Source organism: Carettochelys insculpta, chromosome 2, assembly GCF_033958435.1.
Source record: "Carettochelys insculpta isolate YL-2023 chromosome 2, ASM3395843v1, whole genome shotgun sequence".
Classification (NCBI taxonomy): domain Eukaryota; kingdom Metazoa; phylum Chordata; order Testudines; family Carettochelyidae; genus Carettochelys; species Carettochelys insculpta.
Window position 1 is genome coordinate 44838999 of NC_134138.1, and position 21540 is coordinate 44860538.

At 40.5% G+C, this 21540-nt stretch overlaps 1 protein-coding gene across 2 annotated transcripts in view; it reads left to right on the forward strand.

Annotated features, from left to right (window-relative positions):
• STK3 (serine/threonine kinase 3) overlaps positions 1-21540 on the forward strand; it is a 270216-nt gene that overhangs the window by 131585 nt on the left and 117091 nt on the right. For both annotated transcript variants that reach the window (XM_074985670.1, XM_074985669.1), the window contains one exon: positions 3540-3735. In XM_074985670.1, the coding sequence (XP_074841771.1) occupies positions 3540-3735 (196 nt within the window). The remainder of the gene's footprint in view (positions 1-3539; positions 3736-21540) is intronic.

The following is a 21540-nucleotide window of genomic DNA, read 5'->3' on the forward strand; positions in this document are numbered from 1 at the left end:
TTCCCCTGAAATGTTCATGAAAGCTAATAAACATGTGTTGATATAACTTTATAAACACATTCAGTAGATTTAAGTGGCTTATTCAGAGCACTTAAAGTCTAATAAGCTATTGCTTACTTCTTTTAATGTCTGTGAAAAATGATGGAATCACAATGCTGGAAACTTATGATCTGATTTAATCCACAAAACATACCGTGGGCAGCAGCAGTAGAAGTTTTATACCACTGTCCTGGCGAATGCTGCGCCCAGTCTAGTCTGGAGAAAACACTGTTCAGGCCACCATGGTTGTTAAATCTTTGGTTGTACAATCCTTGGTCTCTTCAGAGTCTAACAATTTGTGCTAATGCTAGTGAAGCTTTTGTGCTATAGCAGCCATCTGGTAACCTCTGAAAAACCATAAGATGGTAATGACTTTCAGTAGCTACTGATCTTGTTCACATTTGAACTGATGACATGGACATTAATGACTTTATTTCTTGTTGTCTGGCTTATTGTTGAGGTTAACAAACGGTTTTTTGAATTAAAAATCATAAAGTTTTAAACAAAGTTTAAAAAAGAGGCTTCAGCCAGTAAGAGCAACTGCATAAGAAATCAAAGGTTTGGATATTTGGGGAACTTCCTATGGTTTTGACAGGGCTTTTTCTGCCCTGTGCTTACTGGCTATTTTCTCCAACCCTCTCCTTCCCTCACAATCTGTTTCCCCTGAGCTTCATTCAACACCCATTTGGTACCTTGGTTACTTCACTCCCAATCCCTTCCTTCATTGTCTCATCTCCGTTCATTTTTCTTTCTATTTATTTTATCCAATCCTAACTAAATTCACGAAATAAATATTCTATAGAACCAACATGACATTTGCTGACATCATATCATTCAACCTGCGTGTGTGTTACAATTCTTGCCTGTGTCTCTCTTTGCTTAGGTTATGAGCTCTTCAGGACCCAGGCGGTCTGTTTCTCTGTGTTTGTATAGTCTTGCATGGGGAGGAGAGAAAGTGATTTTGTTATTGGTCCTAAGGCACTGTCATAATAAATGTGATTAGTATATGTGTATGCATGTATGAATGTTTTACACTGATTGGGCTTTTTCTAGTTATAGTTGGTTTAGGGGTTCTGACAGTAATGCTGTTAATACTGGTCAGGCAAATTAATATCGCAGTTTTTTCTCACGTTAATTGCAGAGGCTAATCTGGACACTAAAGGAAAATCTCATTTGTGACATTGACCAGAATACACAGCACTACATTAACACTCATACTATAAATTTTGGTCAAAAAGAGTGAAGAGGGAATAGTGAATTTGGCTACTTTTGAGTTCAGACAGAATTTGCATTACCCTAATGAACAGCGTAGTTTATGTATCTATATTCTACATAGGTAACCTTTTTTAAATTTCCTTCTTTATATGGTTTGCAATAATGTCTGAGTACAGTGTGTTTGCCAGAAGGGTGACGGGATGGATCACTTGATGATGATTTATTCTGTTCATTCCCTTGGGGCACCTGGCAGTAGCCACTGTTGGAAGACAGGATACTAGGCTAAATGATCCGTTGGTCTGGCCTAGGATGGCTGTTCTTGTTTTAGGAATCCATCAAAGAGAAGCACCTCGCTGTGGTACAAACAAACACCGAACAAAAGACAGTCCTTGACCCAAAGAGCATGCATTCTCACAACTTAGTTGAGAAGGAAAGAAATCTTTAGGTAGATAAAATAATTTAGTAAACAAAATAATTTCACTGGGAGATGACTTTAGCTTCTTATTTTTACCACCAGGCGGAGCATTGTTAAATATTCTTATTGGCATACTGCCATAACCTTTCTAATTCTGTTTCTATAAATTAACTGTAACTTTGGGATAACCCCCAATTTTTGAATGTAGAGGAATAAAAAATATTGTTATGGAATGTAGGTTACACTTGAGAAGAATTTCAGAAAGAAAAGAAAATGAAGTACTTTTATTTAAAATACAAAGTTTTAGAATTATTTTCATTCTCAGGAAATCATTGTTTTCTTAACATATGATCTGTACTAAATTTTATTTCTCAGTCACACTTATGTGAGTTAGTACTATGTTTACAATATACTGCACTCTTCGTAGGAGTCCCAGAACTGGAATAAGATCTTTCACTTCATACTGGATATTTGTTTTCTTTGTAGGAGTTCATATTCAGGAGACAGAGTGATGGTATAGTTAACAAAAACTCTATGCTAGTCTTTTATTAGGCACTTGTGTTACATTCAAATGCTTATGTTCCTCTGTCATGGAATGGGACTTGTCCATAAAGATTGTGCTAAGCACTGTACCAATGCAGAATATAATTCTGTGGGTAGAATATTATCTATTTTATTCCTCTACTTATAAATTCCATTTCTCATTTTAAAAAGTTAACTGTGTTTTATTTTGTTATGCACAGCCCCATACACATTGTGCCTAACAAATACTAATTTTCTGTTCTCAAGAAAAAATCATTTCACAGGACAAGCTCTTATATTCACTTGTATAGCCCTAATTCGTGGCATTTGACTCTCTCATTTGGGATTGGTCTGTGATAATTATTCCTAAACCCTAGTGATGTTACGCCATTTCATAGGCAAAATAGGCATAGCTGACTGATTTATGTTTTCCCCAAAGGGGACTGGAAATCAAAGGATAGTATTAGCATTTAAAAGGGAGTGCCTGAAACTAGTGTCTTTGCATTAATATATATATTTTTCTGTATAATCAACAAGAAACATATTTGAACCCATAGATTTTATTTGTAGAAATAAAGAAAGTAGATTTAAGTAGATTTTACCCATGTAGTAGACCTTAAAGCTCAGTATACCGTGGCATGCTTTAAGTTGTTACGATGTTATGCACATATTGTAAATCTGACTTCACAAAAGGAGTAGGATTTCCTAATAGTGTTTTCAAATATTTGTATTCCATATGGAGTTTATGATTCAGAAACTGGATTATTATCAGTTCTCTGTTTTACATTCCTGGCACATTACTGACACTGATTGAAAATACTATTATAGCCCTGCTGGAATTAGTTCTTTTTTACGGAGTTAAAGCATCTGCTCAGCAGATATTTTTCTACAAAGTATTAACATGTTTTCTTTTTGCCCCTTTATCATGAAAGAGGCTGTTAAAATAAATATGTACAAATAAGCCAAGTTGGCCCTTCTGTTTTTGAGGTGGACTCTTCTCAAGGACCCTTTAATACGTAAACTTAATTTAGGGGAGGACAATCAACATATATATTGGAGGCTTACTGCAAGACAACTAGCCTTTTTTGTATAAGAGGGAATTGAGGGGTACAAATTACATATGGCTCAGTGGGTCCTAAAGGCCAACTTAGAAGATAAGACACGTGTTTGAAAACAACATTTTTTTACTTACTCAATTTAAACGTGGCAGAGGTGTTAAAAAATGAAATTTTAAAAAAGTCAGCTGAAGTTGTAAGATTAGTGAAATGAAGCACCTAAACTATTCATTTTTGACTTGTTCACTTAAATGCTTTGATGCAAATAAGTCCTAATAAATGTTTGTTTGCAGGATGAAGACGAGCTGGACTCCCACACTATGGTGAAAACGAATTCCGAAAGTGCCAGTACAATGAGGGCCACAAGCACAATGAGTGAAGGTGCTCAGACAATGATTGAACATAACAGTACCATGTTAGAGTCAGACTTAGGAACTATGGTGATAAATAGTGATGAAGATGATGATGATGAAGATGGGACCATGAAAAGTATGTTAATTATTTATTTATTTTTTCTATTAAGAATTATTTTTCCTTATTGCACAAGGGAGTACAACATTATGGTATCACTATTTGAACACCTGTACATGCTGCATTTAACATGTCCTTATAAATTGTATCGTGTGCTCTCTCTCTCGTGTTCCATGTGTGTTTGGATTAACTTCTTGAAATTAAACTGCAGTGTAGTAATTGTGAGAGAAACATGAGAAATAAGATCCTGATCCTAAAACTGGATGCAGGCACCTCTGTGCCAGTGTATAGACCCATTTGCTTCAAAGGCCCTCTATGTGAGTATTGCAGTTTTCCTTCGCAGATCCAGTTGCAAGGTTGGGATGTGCTTTTTTTGGTGCTCTGCATCCAGAAAATATTGGGGCTAATTGACAATACTTATAGAAAATATGCAAGTTTTCCTTGACATACAGATTCCAGGGGATCTCAATGAGGTTTGAACTGGGCTCTATAAAGAGTAGAAAGACTGAAAAATTGCTAATTTTTGAGAGGAAAATTGTAAAATACGATACAGTCTTTATAAGCTGTATTTATTAAACAGTGACTTCACAATACTTTCTGATACTCTTACTCATGTTGTGCATCACCTTCACTACACAACAACATCTGTGTCAGGACTATGTGTTTAATAAGATACAATTCAACAGTGTCTGGAAGCTGTGACTATGCAAAACTGTCTGTAAGTACTTGAATCTGTGAGGTGCTGAGCACTTCAGATGGCCCCCAATATTATCTGGATTTATCTTCCAGTAACTTCAGACATAAATTACCTTGCTATGAGTTGAGATTGCTTAGCACCGTGTAGGAGGAATTCCATGTTTCTAATTTATAGTAGGCATGAATCTTGTTGTAACGCTAAAAATAAAGCAAGAGTCTGATAAGCTGGAATGATCAGATAACAAATGATCAATTAAAACAGCATTGCTTGTTTTATATTGAATGTGAAGTTTGGTATATGTTGGAAAAACGTCTGTCTGTTGTACAATATTGGTTTGAAACTCAGGGCAGGATCACATTTTATTTATTTCTGGTGTAGAATACAGGAGACTGGAGGGACTTTTTTTTTCCTCTTCAGATGTAAGATAATAAACAGTTCTGTTGATGAGTGCTGTGCTTCAGTAAGATGATTAACCCCATAGAACATTTAGTACTTGTTTTAATTTATTTTTATGCTTAAACAATATTTGCTTGATAAACGCTGCGAATAACAGGGAGGCTTAGTACAAGCTGTTCTGAACTAAGCATATTTACCATGTAATGGAACAGACTAGTAATACGTATAAAAGTACCAGACAAATTTTAAAAAAGCAACTTATAAGAAATGCAGGAAAATCTTGTGTAAATTCTTGTGAGTAGAAATGTTACGAAGTAAGGATTCTTTTCAAGAAAAAAAATTGTGGACTTCCAAACCTTTCAAAGCTCAGAAATCTATGTATGCAGCTGATCAACCTGCCAAAAGGATAGGTCAGCTTGATGTGCAAAGCCAAAAACATCCCCCAAGAGATGTGCTGGTAATTGAAGAGTTATTTGGGGGGTGAGAGTTTGTATAAATGAGCTCCTTACTTCATATGTGTTGTAATTCCATGTCCAGATCCCCCTCTCTGCTCTTGCGGACATGCAGCCTGCAACTGTTGCTTCAATTCTATGTCTTTAATCATCTCAGTAATACCTGGCAGTTGGCAGGAGAGATTCTTAACTCTGGTAGTAGCTGCCTCTTCTTCAACAGTCTTTTTCAGTCTCCTGTGTTCTTCCTGAACTTCTGATCACTGGCTTTTAAAGGGCAAAGAAGGGAAGGGGGAACAGTACGATTTCTCCTCTTCTCCTTGGGCGACAGCTTCATTTTGGGATTGTTAGGCAATAAGCAACAGCTGTGTACTTCAGGGTCCACTTCTCTGGCTAACTGCAGTGCAGTATTATTTCTGTCTCTTTGTGAACCTCACTCCTACCCCTGCCTATTCAGGAAAAGGGAAGGCTTGGGAGACTGCACAGTGCCAATAAGGAGATTACTTTGCTACTTTCAAAGAGGGACTTCTTATTAGGAATGGGGTGCAGCTGTGTTGCTTGGGAAGAATGCAGTTCTTCTGCAACTCTCACTCTCGTGGAAAAAATGTGGACTGGCGGGAGCCTTAAGAATGTAAATGACATTCAGAGGTTTCTTTAGAATGCCGTAATTAATGCACAACAGACTCCCATTAAAAAAGTGAGAAATAACTCAAATGGGCTTTATGAAGGGCTGCTTATGGGGTTTATAGGAAAGAAAGTATACATGAAAAAGAGAAGAGGCACAGCTGGAATATACAGAGTTGGAATCAAATTGTGCCCAGCCTCTGTGTGCATTTGCAAGTGAGGGAACGGGCACAAGAGGCCTTCTTACTGAGTGATGACTTTAGGTTACACATGTGCACCATGTGCCTGGCTGGAGTTAGAGAATTTGAAAGTAGTGCTGATTTGTCTGTGCATGTGCCCTGGCTTGCCTCATGCTTCTGATCAAGGTGATAAAAGGCAATACAGTCTGATAGCCTTTCAGTTCCTTCTCACCATCACATAGTCCAAGTTGGACCCTTTACGGTCTTCAGCTCTGATGTCATTCTGAAAAAGCAATATTAATTCAGTTGTAAATAGTTCACAGTTTTAAAGTTCTCAATAACTTGTATATATTTCATAGTTTTACAAGTTTTAGTACCTTATAGAGTTAGATTAGGCTATGAGGGATTTCCCCATCAATGCTGTATCCCATCCGGGTACCGGCCTATGTCAAGTATTCTAATCTTCAGACTCAGCATCTCCTCTCCATGGTAATTCTGTGTCCACAACAACCGTCAACAAAGCCCCTACTACCTGGAAGAAGCTGTCATTGCAGCTCAGTGCAGTAGTTGCCAGGCCTTTTCCAGCTATACACAAGAAGGATAGGCACTTTGCTTCTGTTTCCCGGGGAGAGATGGCCATAAGACCCCAAATGGACATGTGTGGGATTCCCACTTGTACATCAGCCTGAATCAAAAATAAGAGAGCATCCTGCTGCAAAATTTGACTTGTGTGCCAGAAAATTCACCCCCACAGACACCGCAGTGAGGCCTAATTGGGAAGTTAGGAACCGGTCTCATAAGCCTGGGACTAAGATTTCTTCTATGTCCACTTCACTTGAAAGAAATCAGATGCTCCTGCAAGCAAGTTCACCAGCTTGTTCCATGGGGACTTGGTATGCCCTCAGTCTCATAGGCTTGACAAGAAAGCACAGAAACATGGTTCTCTGCTGACTCCAGACGGTACTCTGTTGGTGCCACCATTCCCAGCAACTCCTCATATCAGGGCCCTCTAACAGAGGAGATCGACCTCTTTTAAAATCTAAAAAGGGTTCGCTGGGTTTAAAATCTTTGATTGCAATCAAAGATTTTAAACCTGGTGAACCTTTTTAGATTTTAAATGGAACCTCCTGGGTTACCTGTTTTTATTTTTATTTTAGATTGACCTCTGCCAGGTAACATCTTTATTGCTGACCCAAACAGAAAGAATCTCCCTTACACCTGAGAGGTCTAGATTCATGGCCACACCACAGAATATTTTTGCTTTTCTGAATCCAGAATCCCTTGCTCCTTTGGGATCCTCTGTTTCCAGAGATCTCATATTTCCTTTCAGATACCTGCCTGTGGGACAGAGCTTATCATCCTCCCCGTCCTCATACTGTTCACAGCTATCCAGTGGCATCAGTCGTACTGCAACTAGAAACTGATGCAGGCTTTTCCTCCTGAGAAGATTCAGAACCATCAGACAAGTATCAGAGGGGTAGCCGTGCTAGGCTGTATCTGCAAAAACAACGAGAAGTCTTGTGGCACCTTTTAAAATGAACAGATTTTTTGGAGCATAAGCTTTAGAGGGCAAATACCCACTTTGTCAGATGGAACTGTTCTGGTAGTCTCCTTATTTTCCCAGGAGACCCAGGCAGCCCTGGAATCAAATGCCACTTCATCTGACTCAGAGTGAAAGGTACCCCATACCTTGGGGATCCCCATGAACTCCTCTTGGCCATATTGAGGATCCTGGATCAGCATCTCCTTTCAAAATTGATTCAATACACTAGAGAGTTGCTATCAGTCTCTTTGTCAAAGGAACCATCAAATTTACCCACCAGATCAGAAGGAGGAGTACTACACTCCAGTTTGACAGAAACCAACCATATTGCCATCATCATTGCTTGAAGAAGTCGTCTCTGCAGAGTTGCTGGGGAACTTCAGATGCCCCTAGAGGAGATTCAGGACTTCTAACACAAGCACTTAGACATATTTTATGCCTCTGGACCTACAAGGAAAGCCCTCTTGGTCGGTGAGGTGATACTGAAGCTGGCTAAGGCAGTATGGCACAACCCTGTCACCCCTGTACTTCGACCTCCAAGAGTGGAGAGGCATTGTTATGTTCTAGCTAAGGTTTCAGAATTTTTGTTTTCTCACTGAGTTCCCAATTTGTTGGATTCCAGCCACTTCTGAGAGGTCCAGGCAACAATATCTCAGTTCTGCTCCCACAGACAAAAAGTATAAATGCTTAGATCTACTTAAGGGGAAGTTCTTTCCTCATCCTCCAGTCTTCAGTTCAGGATAGCTAATTATTAAGCAGTTGGCTAAATATGATTTCTTGAAGTATGTTCATTGAGGAATTCACCAACAGCCTCCCTCAATGGGAATGTTCTCCTTTCCAAACTTAATAGAGGAAGGGAAGTTAGTAGCCACAACCACCCTCTCATCTTGTCCTACCAGGTGAGATCAGTGGTTCATCTAGCCCAGTATCCTGTCTTCCAGCAGCAGCCAATGCCAGTAGTTTCAGAGCAAAAAAATAGAACAATTATCAAGTCATCCACTCCCAGGTTCTGATAAATAGAAATTAGGGACACTCTGAGCATGGTGTTCCATTGCTGCCCATCTTCTACAAATTTATTTAGTTCTTCTTTGATCCCTGTTATAGTTTTCTCCTGCAAAACATCCAGTGGCAAAGTTCCATAGGTTGACTGTGTGTCAGAGGTGAAAGTGGGCTGATGGGGTGCACCGGTAAGAATCAGTTGCTGGTACCAGCCCACACATGGTTGACTTTTTGCTCTTGCCCACTCCCTGCCTTGTTGGTGGCCTGCTGCTAATCTGGCAGGGCTGCCGACAGGGGGTGGGGTGGGGTGGGGTGAGGTGAGGAGGAGTCCGTCAATTTAAAAGATGGCAGTGGGTGGGCACCCTGAGCCATCAGATTGTTCCTGGAGTCTTGGGGCTCCTGGCTTCCACCACTTCTGTGTCAGAGCTCCCAGCAGCTAACAATGAAGGACTGGCTGGGAGATGTCTGATTCCAGCCATTTCCTTCCACCTGAGATCCCACCGTGTCCAGAGCCATTCTCCTTTGCTAAGGATGCTGGGCCCAGGGCAGGGTTCATCAATAAGTCCCCACCTTTGTTCTCCCCTGCTGTATGTTCTCTGAGGTAGTACTTCATTTTACTTCTTTAAACTCGGTTCTGTTAATTTTATTGCAAACCCTAGTTCTTGTATCACATGAAGGAATAAATTACAATTTCTTATTCACTTTCTTCATGTCAGCCAAGATTTTTTAGAACTCCAAGATCTCTTGCTTGAGTGGTAATGGTTCATTTTGACCCCCCTATGTTTTCCAATATGCATTATTTTTCATGTATCACCTAAAAAGAATAGCACAGGTATGGGAATCTCCCTCATGTTCTCTCCAGTGAAGACTGATACAAAGAATTCATTTGGTTTCTCTGCAATTGCATTTTTTTTCTTGAGTGCTCTGTTAGCACCTTTATCATCCAGTGTCCCCGCTTGTTGTTTTTCAAGCTTTGTGCTTTTAATGTACCTAAGAAATTTGCTATTACTTTTTGAGTCTGTGTCTAGTTGTTCTTCATATTCTTTTTTGGCTTCTGTAATTATTATTATTAGACTTGACTTGCCAAAGTTTATGCTCCTTTCTATTTTTAAAGCATGCCTTTTCCCCTGCTATAGTTTTTTTACTTTGTTGTTTAGTGCTGGTGGCAATTTTTTCGTCCTCTTACTATGTTTTTTTATTGTGGAATATGCATTTAACCCTATTATGGTGTTTTTAAAAAGTTTCTATGCAGCTGCAGTCAATGGAGCCACTACATCCTCTAGAGCTATGTTTGCTGCCATTGTGATGGTAGTTGGGCTCCATGCCTCGGCTGAATACCATCATGGACTACTTCTTCATCTCTTCAGTCAGAAGCCAGATGAGACCCTACACAATCTGAAGGAGTCTGGGGCTAGCCTTCGATACGCAGCTGCCACTAAGAGGAAGTTTCATCACCAGTCCACATCATTGGGGTATAGGCTATGACACTTGTACCAATAGAGACCCAGTGAACCACTGCACGAAAACCAGATATCTCAAAGCTTCTTCTTTGATCTACCCTCTGCACTGGTCTCAACGTCACAATTTCAACTCCCAGCGTGATGATATTTCTTATATAAATTCAAGAGCAACGGATCACTGAGCCAGCACCTCTAGACCCTCGACTCCATTCAGGGGTTGTCTAGCACTCTTTTTTGACACCAGCAGCATGATAACATGATGTCATCCACTGTCACTATACAATCGAGTTTGCAACCACCAAAAAACCCTTCGCCATCACCCTGCAGTGACTACTCTTGTGACAGTATTCTAGCTTAAGAGGTGAACTTTTTGCTGCAGTGAGGAGCAATAGAATGTGTGCTCCACAGTATCAGTCAACAGACTTTTATTCAGTCTGCTTTCTCATACCCAAGAAGAAGGGTAAGTGGAGACCAGTCCTTGACTTCTGCCACCTCTGCCGCATTATTCACAAGCACAAATTTTGCCTGGCCATGTTGGCAGCAATAATTCTGTCTTTAGAAAAGGGCATGTAATTCATTGCTCTCAAGGTGAAGGATGCTTACTTTCACATTAACTCCACTCCCTCAACATTTATAGATCCTTGGCCTTTTACCTACAGAGAATAAAACACAGTCCCTGAGACTTTTATTGCTATAGCAGAGACGGTTGCAGGGCACACCATCTGTACCCAGATAATTTATAAACGGCCCTCTGACTGCTTCCTATTCTGTTATCAGCTCTTGAAACTCCCTTCCCCTACAAGGGTATGAGCTTACTGACCTAGAGGTCAATCAACATGCATAGTATGTATTCAGGATGCACCTTCCTAGATATCTGTATAGCAGTGACGTGGAGTTCCATTCACAGGTTTGCAAGGCATTACAACCTGGTACAGAACTTGCCTGCTCATACCTCCTTTTGTATGGCACTTCTTTGCTCAGCCCTGCTGTCCAGATCCTTGCACTCCCTTCCTATTAAGTGCTGTTTGTCAGTCTCCCTCAGTGGAATACAGTAGGAGACAGAGGAGGTTCCTTACCTGTAACTGGAAGTTCTTCGAGATATGTGGTCTCTATTGATAATATACTACCTGTCCTCCTTCCTCGCTACTTCCAATCTTATCTGATTAACTGTTAATACTCCTGGAGAGGCAGATACCCTGGTGTGCTAGGATCTGCTCAACCTGTAGGGGACATGCTTTGGTATTCTGGATACTGGATGATTTTCCCAATATGTCATTTTTCTGTCTGATGGTAGAGCTATATTGGCAAAGAGAGGATAAAAAGATGTCTCTGAGTTAGGGGCTTGTTTTGATTCTAATGTAATAATCATCTTGTGTCCTTTGGTACTTTTGAAACACAGACTACTGCAGGTGTATTTGTTATTTTGTGTTTCCATGGGTGACAGGGTGCAGTCACAGAAGACCGCTTGGGATGTTCACCGCTGTGCTGATCATGCCACTGACACCCACCTTCTTGCTCTCTGGAGCTCTCCACCACCCTCTCCTGCTGAACCAGATCTTCTGGTGTTCCCCAGTCAAGGCACAGAGTTAGGGTTACCACCCTTCTGCAGAGCCATGCAGACACTGTTTAACCACAGCTCTGGATGGATGCACTTCTAGAGCACAGCACCCAGGAAATCAACCCCCAGAAGGGATCAAAACCCCAAATAAATCCACCCCTCTCTTTGCAAAAGATTTGAATAGGGAGGGCTCATTAGGTAATCCCCTTTATCAGTGAAATGGAGATATAAACAGAGGTTGCCCTCTGCAGGTAATACCAGTTTACGCTGAGCTTGATTGTAAACAACATACCTTACTAAGCCAAACAGTAGGATTTAAAACAGGCAGAGTAAAACGAGTTACCAAATGAAACAACAGAGAAAATGCGTAGCTAGTTGTGTTCCCCTAAAAATCTAGTTACTTGTGAGCTCTTACCCCAAATAGCTGCCTTTATATCAGATGAAATCTTCAGGTCAGAAATGGTCTTACCCTGACATGGGTCTCCAGTAAAGTTTTCTGTCTGTCTTATGGTATATCAGGCAATTTCCAAGGCAGACTGAAGACAAAAAAATGGAGGAACCCTGGGGCCCTCTTTATACCTCTCCCCTGTGGAGGGAATTCCATTGTTGTCTTTGTGAAAAAGTTTTCTCCAAGATGGAGACTGTTACATGAATGAAATCACCTGTCTCTGTCCTTTTCAGGCAATCAGCCGTTGTCTACTTACTGGTTTGAAAGTAGGCAGCGAAGTTCTTCAGATGTGGATTGGCCCCCATTAGAAGCCGTTTGTTGGCTAAGTACTGCTATCCCATCACAAACCATGTTCTCACAATAGGGTAGCCACACCTCGTGTTGGGATCTTCACAGAGACACACATTTGGAACACAAAAATGTAGAGAATACTTATAACTTCAACTACAAAAATTATATATGCACAAAAATTTGATTTACAGATGCAGTATATTATGCCATTAAAAACAATACCTGTTTTCCATAAACCGGGGGGAGAGGGTCTATCACACCATGAGAAGTGTAGAATCCTCCTCAGTCATCTGTGATGTGTAGTTTCCAATCGCTTTTCATTAGCCACTGTCATCAATCAGATCTCTGCTTCATACAGTAGTATGCAAAGTATAACCACGTGGTATAATCTGACTTTTAGTCTAGAGTGGAGACGTCTGTCTGACCAGATGTTGTTCATCCTTTCCAAAGTGGTGTGTGGTTTCCTTAATCTCAGATAAATATCTTTTTGCAGTAACCTTCTAATGCTATCAGACTCCCTAGAAAGCAGAACTTTTCTACCTGTTTGATTTGTTTTCCATCTATGTACACTTTTGCATCTGTTGTCCAATTTCATACCTTCGTGATCTTGGTTTTCTTTGTTGCTTCCTGTTCTGCTTCTGATAAAAAGGCAATACACTCATCCCTCGTTCTTTGTCGAAGAGCGTTTACCATTTGCCCTATATACATAGTATGTGGGCATTGTTGACACATGATGGCATATATGATGTTAGTAGAGGAACATGAGAACGTGCCTTTGATTCTGTGAATAACCTGGTTAGGTCCAATGATAGTATCTCCAGAATAGCTATGTGGACAAAGTTGGCAATGGAACTTGTTGCAAGGAAAAGTTCCAGGATTGATATTATTGTGGTATAGCCTGTGGTTGCTGGTGAGAATCCTCATAAGATTGGGAGGTTGTCTGTAGGAGACAATAGGCCTGTCACCTAGGGCCTTCCGGAGTGTGGCATGCTGATTAAGGATAGGTTGTAGGTCTTTAATGATGCGTTGCAGTGGTTTGACTTGGGGGCTGTAGGTAATGACCAGTGGTGTTCTGTCGTTGTTTTTTTTTTGGCCCTATCTTGAAGTAGCTGGTTTCTGGGTATTTGTCTGGCCCTGTCAATTTGTTCTCCTGATGGGTAATTGGGGTTTATGAATATTTGGTAGACATCTTGTAGTTTTTGGTCTCTGTCAGTAGGGTCAGAGCAAATGGGACTGTACCTAAAGGCTTGACTATAAACAATAGATCTTGTTGTGTGTGCAGGATGGAAGCTAGAAGAATGTAGGTAAGTATGATCTACCTGGACAGAAACCAGCCTGTTCTTCTTGTAATATTTTATCTACTGCCTTCATTCTATTCAGCATAACAGTAGCTAATACTTTACATGGCATTGACAGCAGTACAGCACAATTCATGCACTAAGGTTACCTTTTTGTGGGAATGCCATGATGATAGCATCATTTCAGTCTTCTGGCACTTTTGCATTTCATTATAGAGTTTTATTGTCATCTAAATCAGAAGCTGTCACCCTTAGGAGCTTTCCCCTGTTTGATGGCTATTTTAATTTCTCCAAATTTTATTGGTTCCTTGTCTATTTCTAAATTAAGATAAGCATTTCTCTCAAGTCCTTGTGTGATCATCAGCACTGAACAGTTTAATATGAAATGGAAATGTTGTTCCCATCATCTGGGTTGCTTTTGCTGCATTTTCAGTCTGTCAGTGTGACTCTCCAATGGGCATCACCTGCAGTGGTCTGGCTCTTCGCAAGAGGTCTTTCAGTGTTCTATAGAGCTGCTTGATATCTCAGTTCAATTCTGATGCTTCTGCCTTTGCAGCCATCTCCTGAGCCAGACATTTCTATCTTGTCTATATTTATTCTTTGTTTCTCTCTGTATCTTTCCCATACCTCTAAGGCTATGTTTTGACTCCAGGCTTCTGTCAGGAACTTGGAGGTCTCCTGACAGAAGTCTGCTGCTGTAGGAGCCATCTGCCAGCATCCTGGTAATCCTCATTCCACGAGGAAGAAGGGAGGTTTGTCAGAGGGGGTTTTCTCCCTCGTGTAGATGGGCCAAATGTCAGGAAAACCTCTCCCAACAGAACCAGCATCAGGAGATATACAAATGCTTTGCACAATTTGCATATTGTTTGCTGATGGATCCTCAAATCTAGACATAGCCTAAGAGTGCCGCCCGTGTCTTGCAAAGTTCCTTTTCGGCCTTCAGAGTTTCTGCTCTGGCTATCCTTTAAATCCACTTTGGTACCAAATGACTGGAAGACGGCCAATATAACACCAATATTTAAAAAAGGCTCTAGAGGAGATCCTGGCAATTATAGACCGATAAGTTTAACATCAGTACCAGGCAAATTAGTAGAAACACTAGTAAAGAGTAAAATTGCAAGGCACATAGAAGAGCATGAATTGTTGGGCAAAAGTCAGCATGGTTTCTGCAGAGGGAAGTCGTGTCTGTCTAATCTATTAGAATTCTTTGAAGGGGTTAATAAACATGCGGACAAGGGGCACCCAGTGGACATAATATACCTAGATTTCCAGAAAGCCTTTGACACGGTCCCACACCAAAGGCTTTTATGTAAATTAGGTGGTCATGGGATAGGAGGAAAGGTCCTTTCATGGATCGGGAATTGGTTAAAAGACAGAAAACAAAGGGTTGGAATAAATGGTAAATTTTCACAATGGAGGGGGGTAACTAGTGGTGTTCCCCAGGGCTCAGTCCTGGGACCGATCCTGTTCAACTTGTTCATCAATTATCTAGAAAATGAGGTAAGCAGTGAGGTGGCAAAGTTTGCAGATGACACCAAGTTGTTCAGGACAGTCAAAAGCAAAAGGGATTGTGAAGAACTACAAAAAGATCTCAGCAAACTGAGTGATTGGGCAGCAAAATGGCAAATGAAATTTAATGTGGGTAAGTGTAAGGTAATGCATGTTGGAAAAAATAACCCAAATTACACGTACTGCATGATGGGGTCAAATTTGGCTACGACAGATCAGGAAAGGGATCTTGGAGTTATAGTGGATAGTTCTCTGAAGACATCCACGCAGTGTGCAGCGGCAGTTAGTAAGGCAAATAGGATGTTAGGAATTATTAAAAAAGGGATCGATAATAAGACAAAAGATATCATACTTCCCCTATATAAAACTATGGTACGCCCACATCTCGAGTACTGCGTGCAGATGTGGTCTCCTCACCTCAAAAAAGATATATTGGCATTAGAAAAGGTTCAGAAAAGGGCGACTAAGATGATTAGGGGCTTGGAAAGGGTCCCATATGGGGAGAGGCTAGAGAGACTGGGACTTTTCAGTTTGGAAAAAAGGCGATTGAGGGGCGATATGATAGAGGTATATAAAATCATGAATGGTGTGGAGAAAGTGAATATAGAAAAATTATTTACCTTTTCCCATAATACAAGAACTAGGGGACACCAAATGAAATTGATGGGTAGTAGGTTCAAAACTAATAAAAGGAAATTTTTCTTCACACAGCGCACAGTCAACCTGTGGAACTCCTTGCCCGAGGAGGCTGTGAAGGCCAGGACTCTATTAGGGTTTAAAAAAGAGCTTGATAAATTTTTGCAGGTTAGGTCCATAAATGGCTATTAGCCAGGGGTAAAGTATGGTGCCCTAGCCTTCAGTACAAGGGCAGGAGATGGATGGCAGGAGATAAATCACTTGATCATTGTCTTCTGTTCTCCTTCTCTGGGGCACCTGGCATTGGCCACCGTCGGCAGATGGGATGCTGGGCTTGATGGACCTTTGGTCTGACCCAGTATGGCCATTCTTATGTTCTTATGTTCTTATGCTCATCAGTCATTGCCCATGTCCCATATGTAATCCATTGATCCATCTGCTGTGTTTGGAGATGACTTGCTTACTATCTTCTTCCAATGTGACCATCTGACTCTCAGACTTTCATCAGTCTAGTCCTGTAAAACACTGCACCAGTTGCTATGGGCAGTCTGGAATCTGATCTATGTTTCTTAGTCCTTGAACTTCTCTATTGCTATAACATCTCCTTTATCTGACTTTGTGATCTTTTTGATTTTAAGTTGTAATGTGGCTATTAAAAGATAATGATCTGAGTCAACATCTGCTCCTATGCTGACTCTGACATTCCTCAAAGAAGATACTCATCCCTAGAGAGAGAGACACTGTCTCTCTGGTTGACAATTGCATTGTCTGAAGATCCCTGGATAGGGCTACAGGGTAGCCCTATCTCAAAATAACTTATGCAGTTAACCTATTTTGAGGTAATTTATTTTGAACTTGGTGCTGGCCTCATCGCACCAAAATTCAAAAAATAAATTGCCTATTTTGAACTTCCCCCTATCCCTTTTACAACGAGAGGTAGCAGGAATGAAATTACCGCACTCAAAATAGCCCTGCTATTTCAAGCATGGTGTTTGGCTGTTGAGCAGAAACCTCGGTGTAGCCTTAGCCTCTGTGTGAGCTTGTGAATTCTCTTGTGCTGGAAGAGATTTTCTCCTGCGTCTATCGTGTTTGTACCAGAGAGATTCATGAGGCATTTGCCGATATCAGTTCAGATGCTTTCTTGTGGTGTTTCTGTGACTCTTTCTCTACCACTAGGGTTGTTGCTTACTTGTGTACTGAAGCTGCCAATCATCAATTTAATGTCATGGTTAGATACGTCATCACATATTTACTCCACCAGCTTGCAGCATGGACCCTTTTTGCTGCCCCCTGCTGCATTTATTGATGCATAGACTCGGATTATTTACTCTCGGCCTGTCTTGCTTGCAGCCTGGCTGTTGTTGTTCTGTTGTTCCCTGGCTATCAAGTCACAGGCCTTCACTGTGATGCTATGCGGCATTATTCCTACACCTCTTCTGTGCGTTGTTCTTCCTGAGATAAAACTGTAGCACCCAGAAGCACCATTTTTCCACTTCTTGCCCATCTCATTTCATTGGTGCCAAAAAAGTTCACGTAGTTGTTTGTTTTTGTTTAATGCAATTCTCATGTAACCTGTCTGAGCTGTCCTATGCTATACAAAGTATATATAGTCCACATAACTAAGCTTGTTACAGATTTGGTTGTATGATTCAACGTCTTGAGATCTCAGCTTCTTTTCAGCTTTCGCTGAGATGTGTCAGGCTTGGGTTTTGAGCTCCATCTGCATCTACCATCCTGAAGTTTTGGTTTAAGTGAACTCTTATTTTTGCACTAAAGCTTTACCTGAGTAGATTGCAAACCGAACTGCAGAATCCCCCTCTGTAATTTGATTTTGGGACTGGGACTATTGCTAATAGTGGCAAAGTTATTTGGTCAGATTAGAGAGTTTTTTAAAAAACCTACAGGTACAAAATATTTGTGACAAAAAGTATTTTTTAAAATACTTGCCTAACATTTAGTTTCCAATATTTGTTTCCCCTCTGCCTTTTTTCTCTGCAAAAGACAAAATAAGTAACAATAAGCTTTTACTTATAGGCGCCCATGCTCAGATGCTTCTGGGAGCCTTCACAAAAAATAATTAAAAACATATTTTTTCACAAATAGGGAATTGTGCCCAAATAAAGTTGAGATCTGGAACAAAACAAGGCCTATCATCCGACCCCAGAATGCAATACACACCCAGCAATAAATAACATTATGCCCTCTTTCTTTCTACATCTGTGCATGTTCATGAGAAAGGAATAATGCCTTTTGCTAGTATGCACTTAAAAGAAAGGAAAAAAGATGTGAGGCATTATAGCTGACCAGACTGCCCTTTATTTTCATGTGTAAATTTCATCTGATCTTACTTCAAAGACCCCCTATATATGCAAAGCATTCTCCTGAGCATGTTTGCCCCTGCCTTTGTAGCTGTCATTAAGGCCCAGAGTCAAACCTTTATGTTTAAATGTACTCACTTGATTGTTTTTCCATGTAATTTTCTTTTCTTTCCATTTGCCGTTTTGGGGATTGGCAGAGAGGCATGTGGCTTCACTCTGATTTTTATTATTATTGTGTTTAACCTTGATAGGACATCCAGATACTTGGTCTCAGTAGAGTAAAAATGAGGGAAAGAGGGCAATAAACTAATGGGATTCAAGGTGTGGGGGAGATTGGGGAGTATGCTTTTTATTTCTCTTTAAGAACTAAAATTTTTAGATCCTGATCCTGCAATGCTGTCTGCTACTTTCTGTGGTCCTCATTAGTGGATCAGATTGCAGAATCTGGTCTTTAATCAGGACTCCTCCTATTCCTCCTGGATGGGTAATAGACCCTTCAGGTCATTTGGTTTGAAAATGTGGTACAGCAGTTCCAAACCCTCCTAAATATCAGATTGTGTCACACTTGTGTCAGTCAGGCCTAGTCTACACTAGGGATCAAAGTCTAGATATGCACTTCTAGCTATGCCATTTGTGCAGCTAGAATCAACATATTGGGGTCAGCTTTCTTCCCTGATGTAGATCAGGGATCTTCAGGCTCATTGTGATGTCCTTTACTCTGCACATCAGCATGCAGCATCAGGGTCAATGACAGAGCTCATTAAGATTGATTTTGTGACTACTTCACACACAGCAAATTCAATCCCCAGAGGATATCTATATAGATATATACATCTCATACAGCTGGAAGGGACCTCCAGGAGGTTATTGAGTCTAATCTCCTACCCTCTTGGCAGGGCTGAGCGCCATCCCTGACATTTTTTTTTAATCTGTTTGCCTCAGACTCTTAAATGACCTCCTCAAGGATTGAACTGACAACCTTGGGTTTAGTAACTAACCACTGAGCTATCCCTCCCCCTGAGATCAATCACAGCGTGCAAATTCCCTGCCCCCTGTAAGTATAGACGTACCCTCTAACAGGAAGATAATATGAGAGGGGTAGCCGTGTTAGTCTGTGTCTGCAAAAACAATGAGAAGTCCTGTGGCACCTTGTAGACTAACAGATTTTTTTGGAGAATAAGCTTTTGTGGGTAAAGACCCGCTTCATCAGATGCATGTCAGGAAAATGACACTTGAAAGCCCTGTAAAAATATTGAACTTCTGGTTTGAAAATCTTAAAAAGAATGAAGCTCTCCCAAGTTCTTTATTCAGTGCAAGAGAAGAAACTCTCTTCCACTAGTTATTTATTTATTTAATCAACAAACAGTGGAAGAGAAGAAACCATTTGGTGTGAGATTTATTACAGTCTTAAGCACAGGTCCTGCAATGAGAACTTAAACATGCGTGGGCAGGCATCAGCACTGAGCCCCGTTCACGGCACTGAGGTTCCCCTGGTTGTGGTCTTCCTGAATAAAGGCAATTGTAGAATCAGGGCCTAAAAAGAAAGCATGGAGAACAGAAAGAGGACATAGGGCAAACAGATATGGGTAAATTAAGGAAAAGAAAGGTCTGGAAAAGAGGGAATGTCATTTTTTATAAGAAGAAAGGAAAGACTTTTTACATCAGACACTGAATTGTAGGGATTTTCATGAGGCTCCTTAAAGGAATGGTTCTCAAATGCTGGGTTGGGACCCCAAAATGAAGTGTGGTTTCATTTTAACGGGGCACCAGGGCTTGTGTTAGATGTTCTGAGGCCCAGGTTTGAAGCTAAAACCTAAGCCACACCTTTTAGGGCTGAAGCTCAAGGGCTTCAGTCCTGAGTGGGGGGTGGGCTCAGGTTACAGACCCCCCCCCAAATCGGGGCTGAAGTTCTTGGGCTTCAGTTTTGCTCCCCCTTCCTCTGCTCCTGCCAGGACAACAAGGTTTTGGCAGGTTCAAGCTTCAGTTCCCTCTCCTGGGATCATGTAATAATTTTTATTTTCAGAAGAGGGTTTCAGTACGTTAAATTGTGAGAGTGCCGGCCTTAAAGCCTTTTATTTTTCCTGATTATTTATGCTATGAGCTGCCTACTGCTCATTGTGCCTGTTGTACCTATGTATCAACACTGCCTGCAAAGCAGTCACTAAACCAGTTTTGTTTAGGGTTTTCCAGTCATATTTATTAGCAAAAAGTAAAAAAAAAAAAAATAAAACTTGTAGTTTATATTTCAGAAAAAAGTTCTGTGACAGTTTCAGAAATTTTAAGGCATGTTTCCCTGCCATTTTGAACAGTTTCCCACATTCCTGACTCATTTAATTTATATATATGTATATATGAATTGAATTAATGGTGTAATGTTAGAGTTTCAGACACTGATCTTTACAATAGAACCCATACAAGAAGTAACTTTTTAATTGGCACAGATGTTTACGTATGTTATTACTTCCTGCACTTAAGCTGGTGTTTAATAGAGAAAGCCAACATTCCAATTAATGTGAGACTATTCAGTACAGACATTGTCTTCTTATGTGGAACTTAGATGTTTTCTGAAAAAATCTCATAAAGTGATGGTATACTCCCTTGCGTATTGTAGTAATAGAATATCAAAAAAATTAGTGAGGCATAAGTTTCCTTTCTTGTAAGCATCTGAGCTGTTCTTAATTGGAGTTTGTGTGTTCCAGATGATCACTTAAATGTCTTGTAAAATTACCTAACTGTCTATGTCCTATCAATCCATCTCTAGTTTCCTATTGTTCTATAAAATAATTGATGCTGTAATGAGTTTCTGGTCTTCAGATAGCTGTTTCACAGTTAAAGATGTCTGTTAAATAGGCTGATTATTATTCCCATCTTTTCCCCAGCTTTGTATGCCTCAGTGTGGATGTTGTACAGCTCTGGCAATATATAAATTAATTACCAGTTTGTAGAAGATCAGCCAGGAAATCCACACATTATGAGCCTCATTTTCAGAGACGCTGAGGTTTTGCACAACCATTGACTTCTTATTTGGAATGGCTTAACCACGTTACTGAACTTGCGTTGAATATAATTTGTTATGGTCCAAAGGTTTTGTTTGTATTTGATAGTATCAGTGCGCTGACTTATTTTTCCAGAGGTGGAAAAAGTACCCAAAAAGTTACTTGAGTAAACATGCAGCTGTTTTCACTTCTAGATACTTGAGCACAATCAAGATATGATGCATGTGTGTACTTTTACTCGGGTAGTTTTCCAGAGGGATGGTGGTGACTTGTACTTAAGTACACCCCAAACTGCAGTACTTTTACTCAAGTAACCTTTGAGCACACGCTAGGTCTAACAACTTGGGTAGTTGTGTGGAGGAGAGCTATCCCTGGCAGTGTTCTCAGCTCTTCTGTGCCTGTGTGCCCTATGGTGCCCTAGC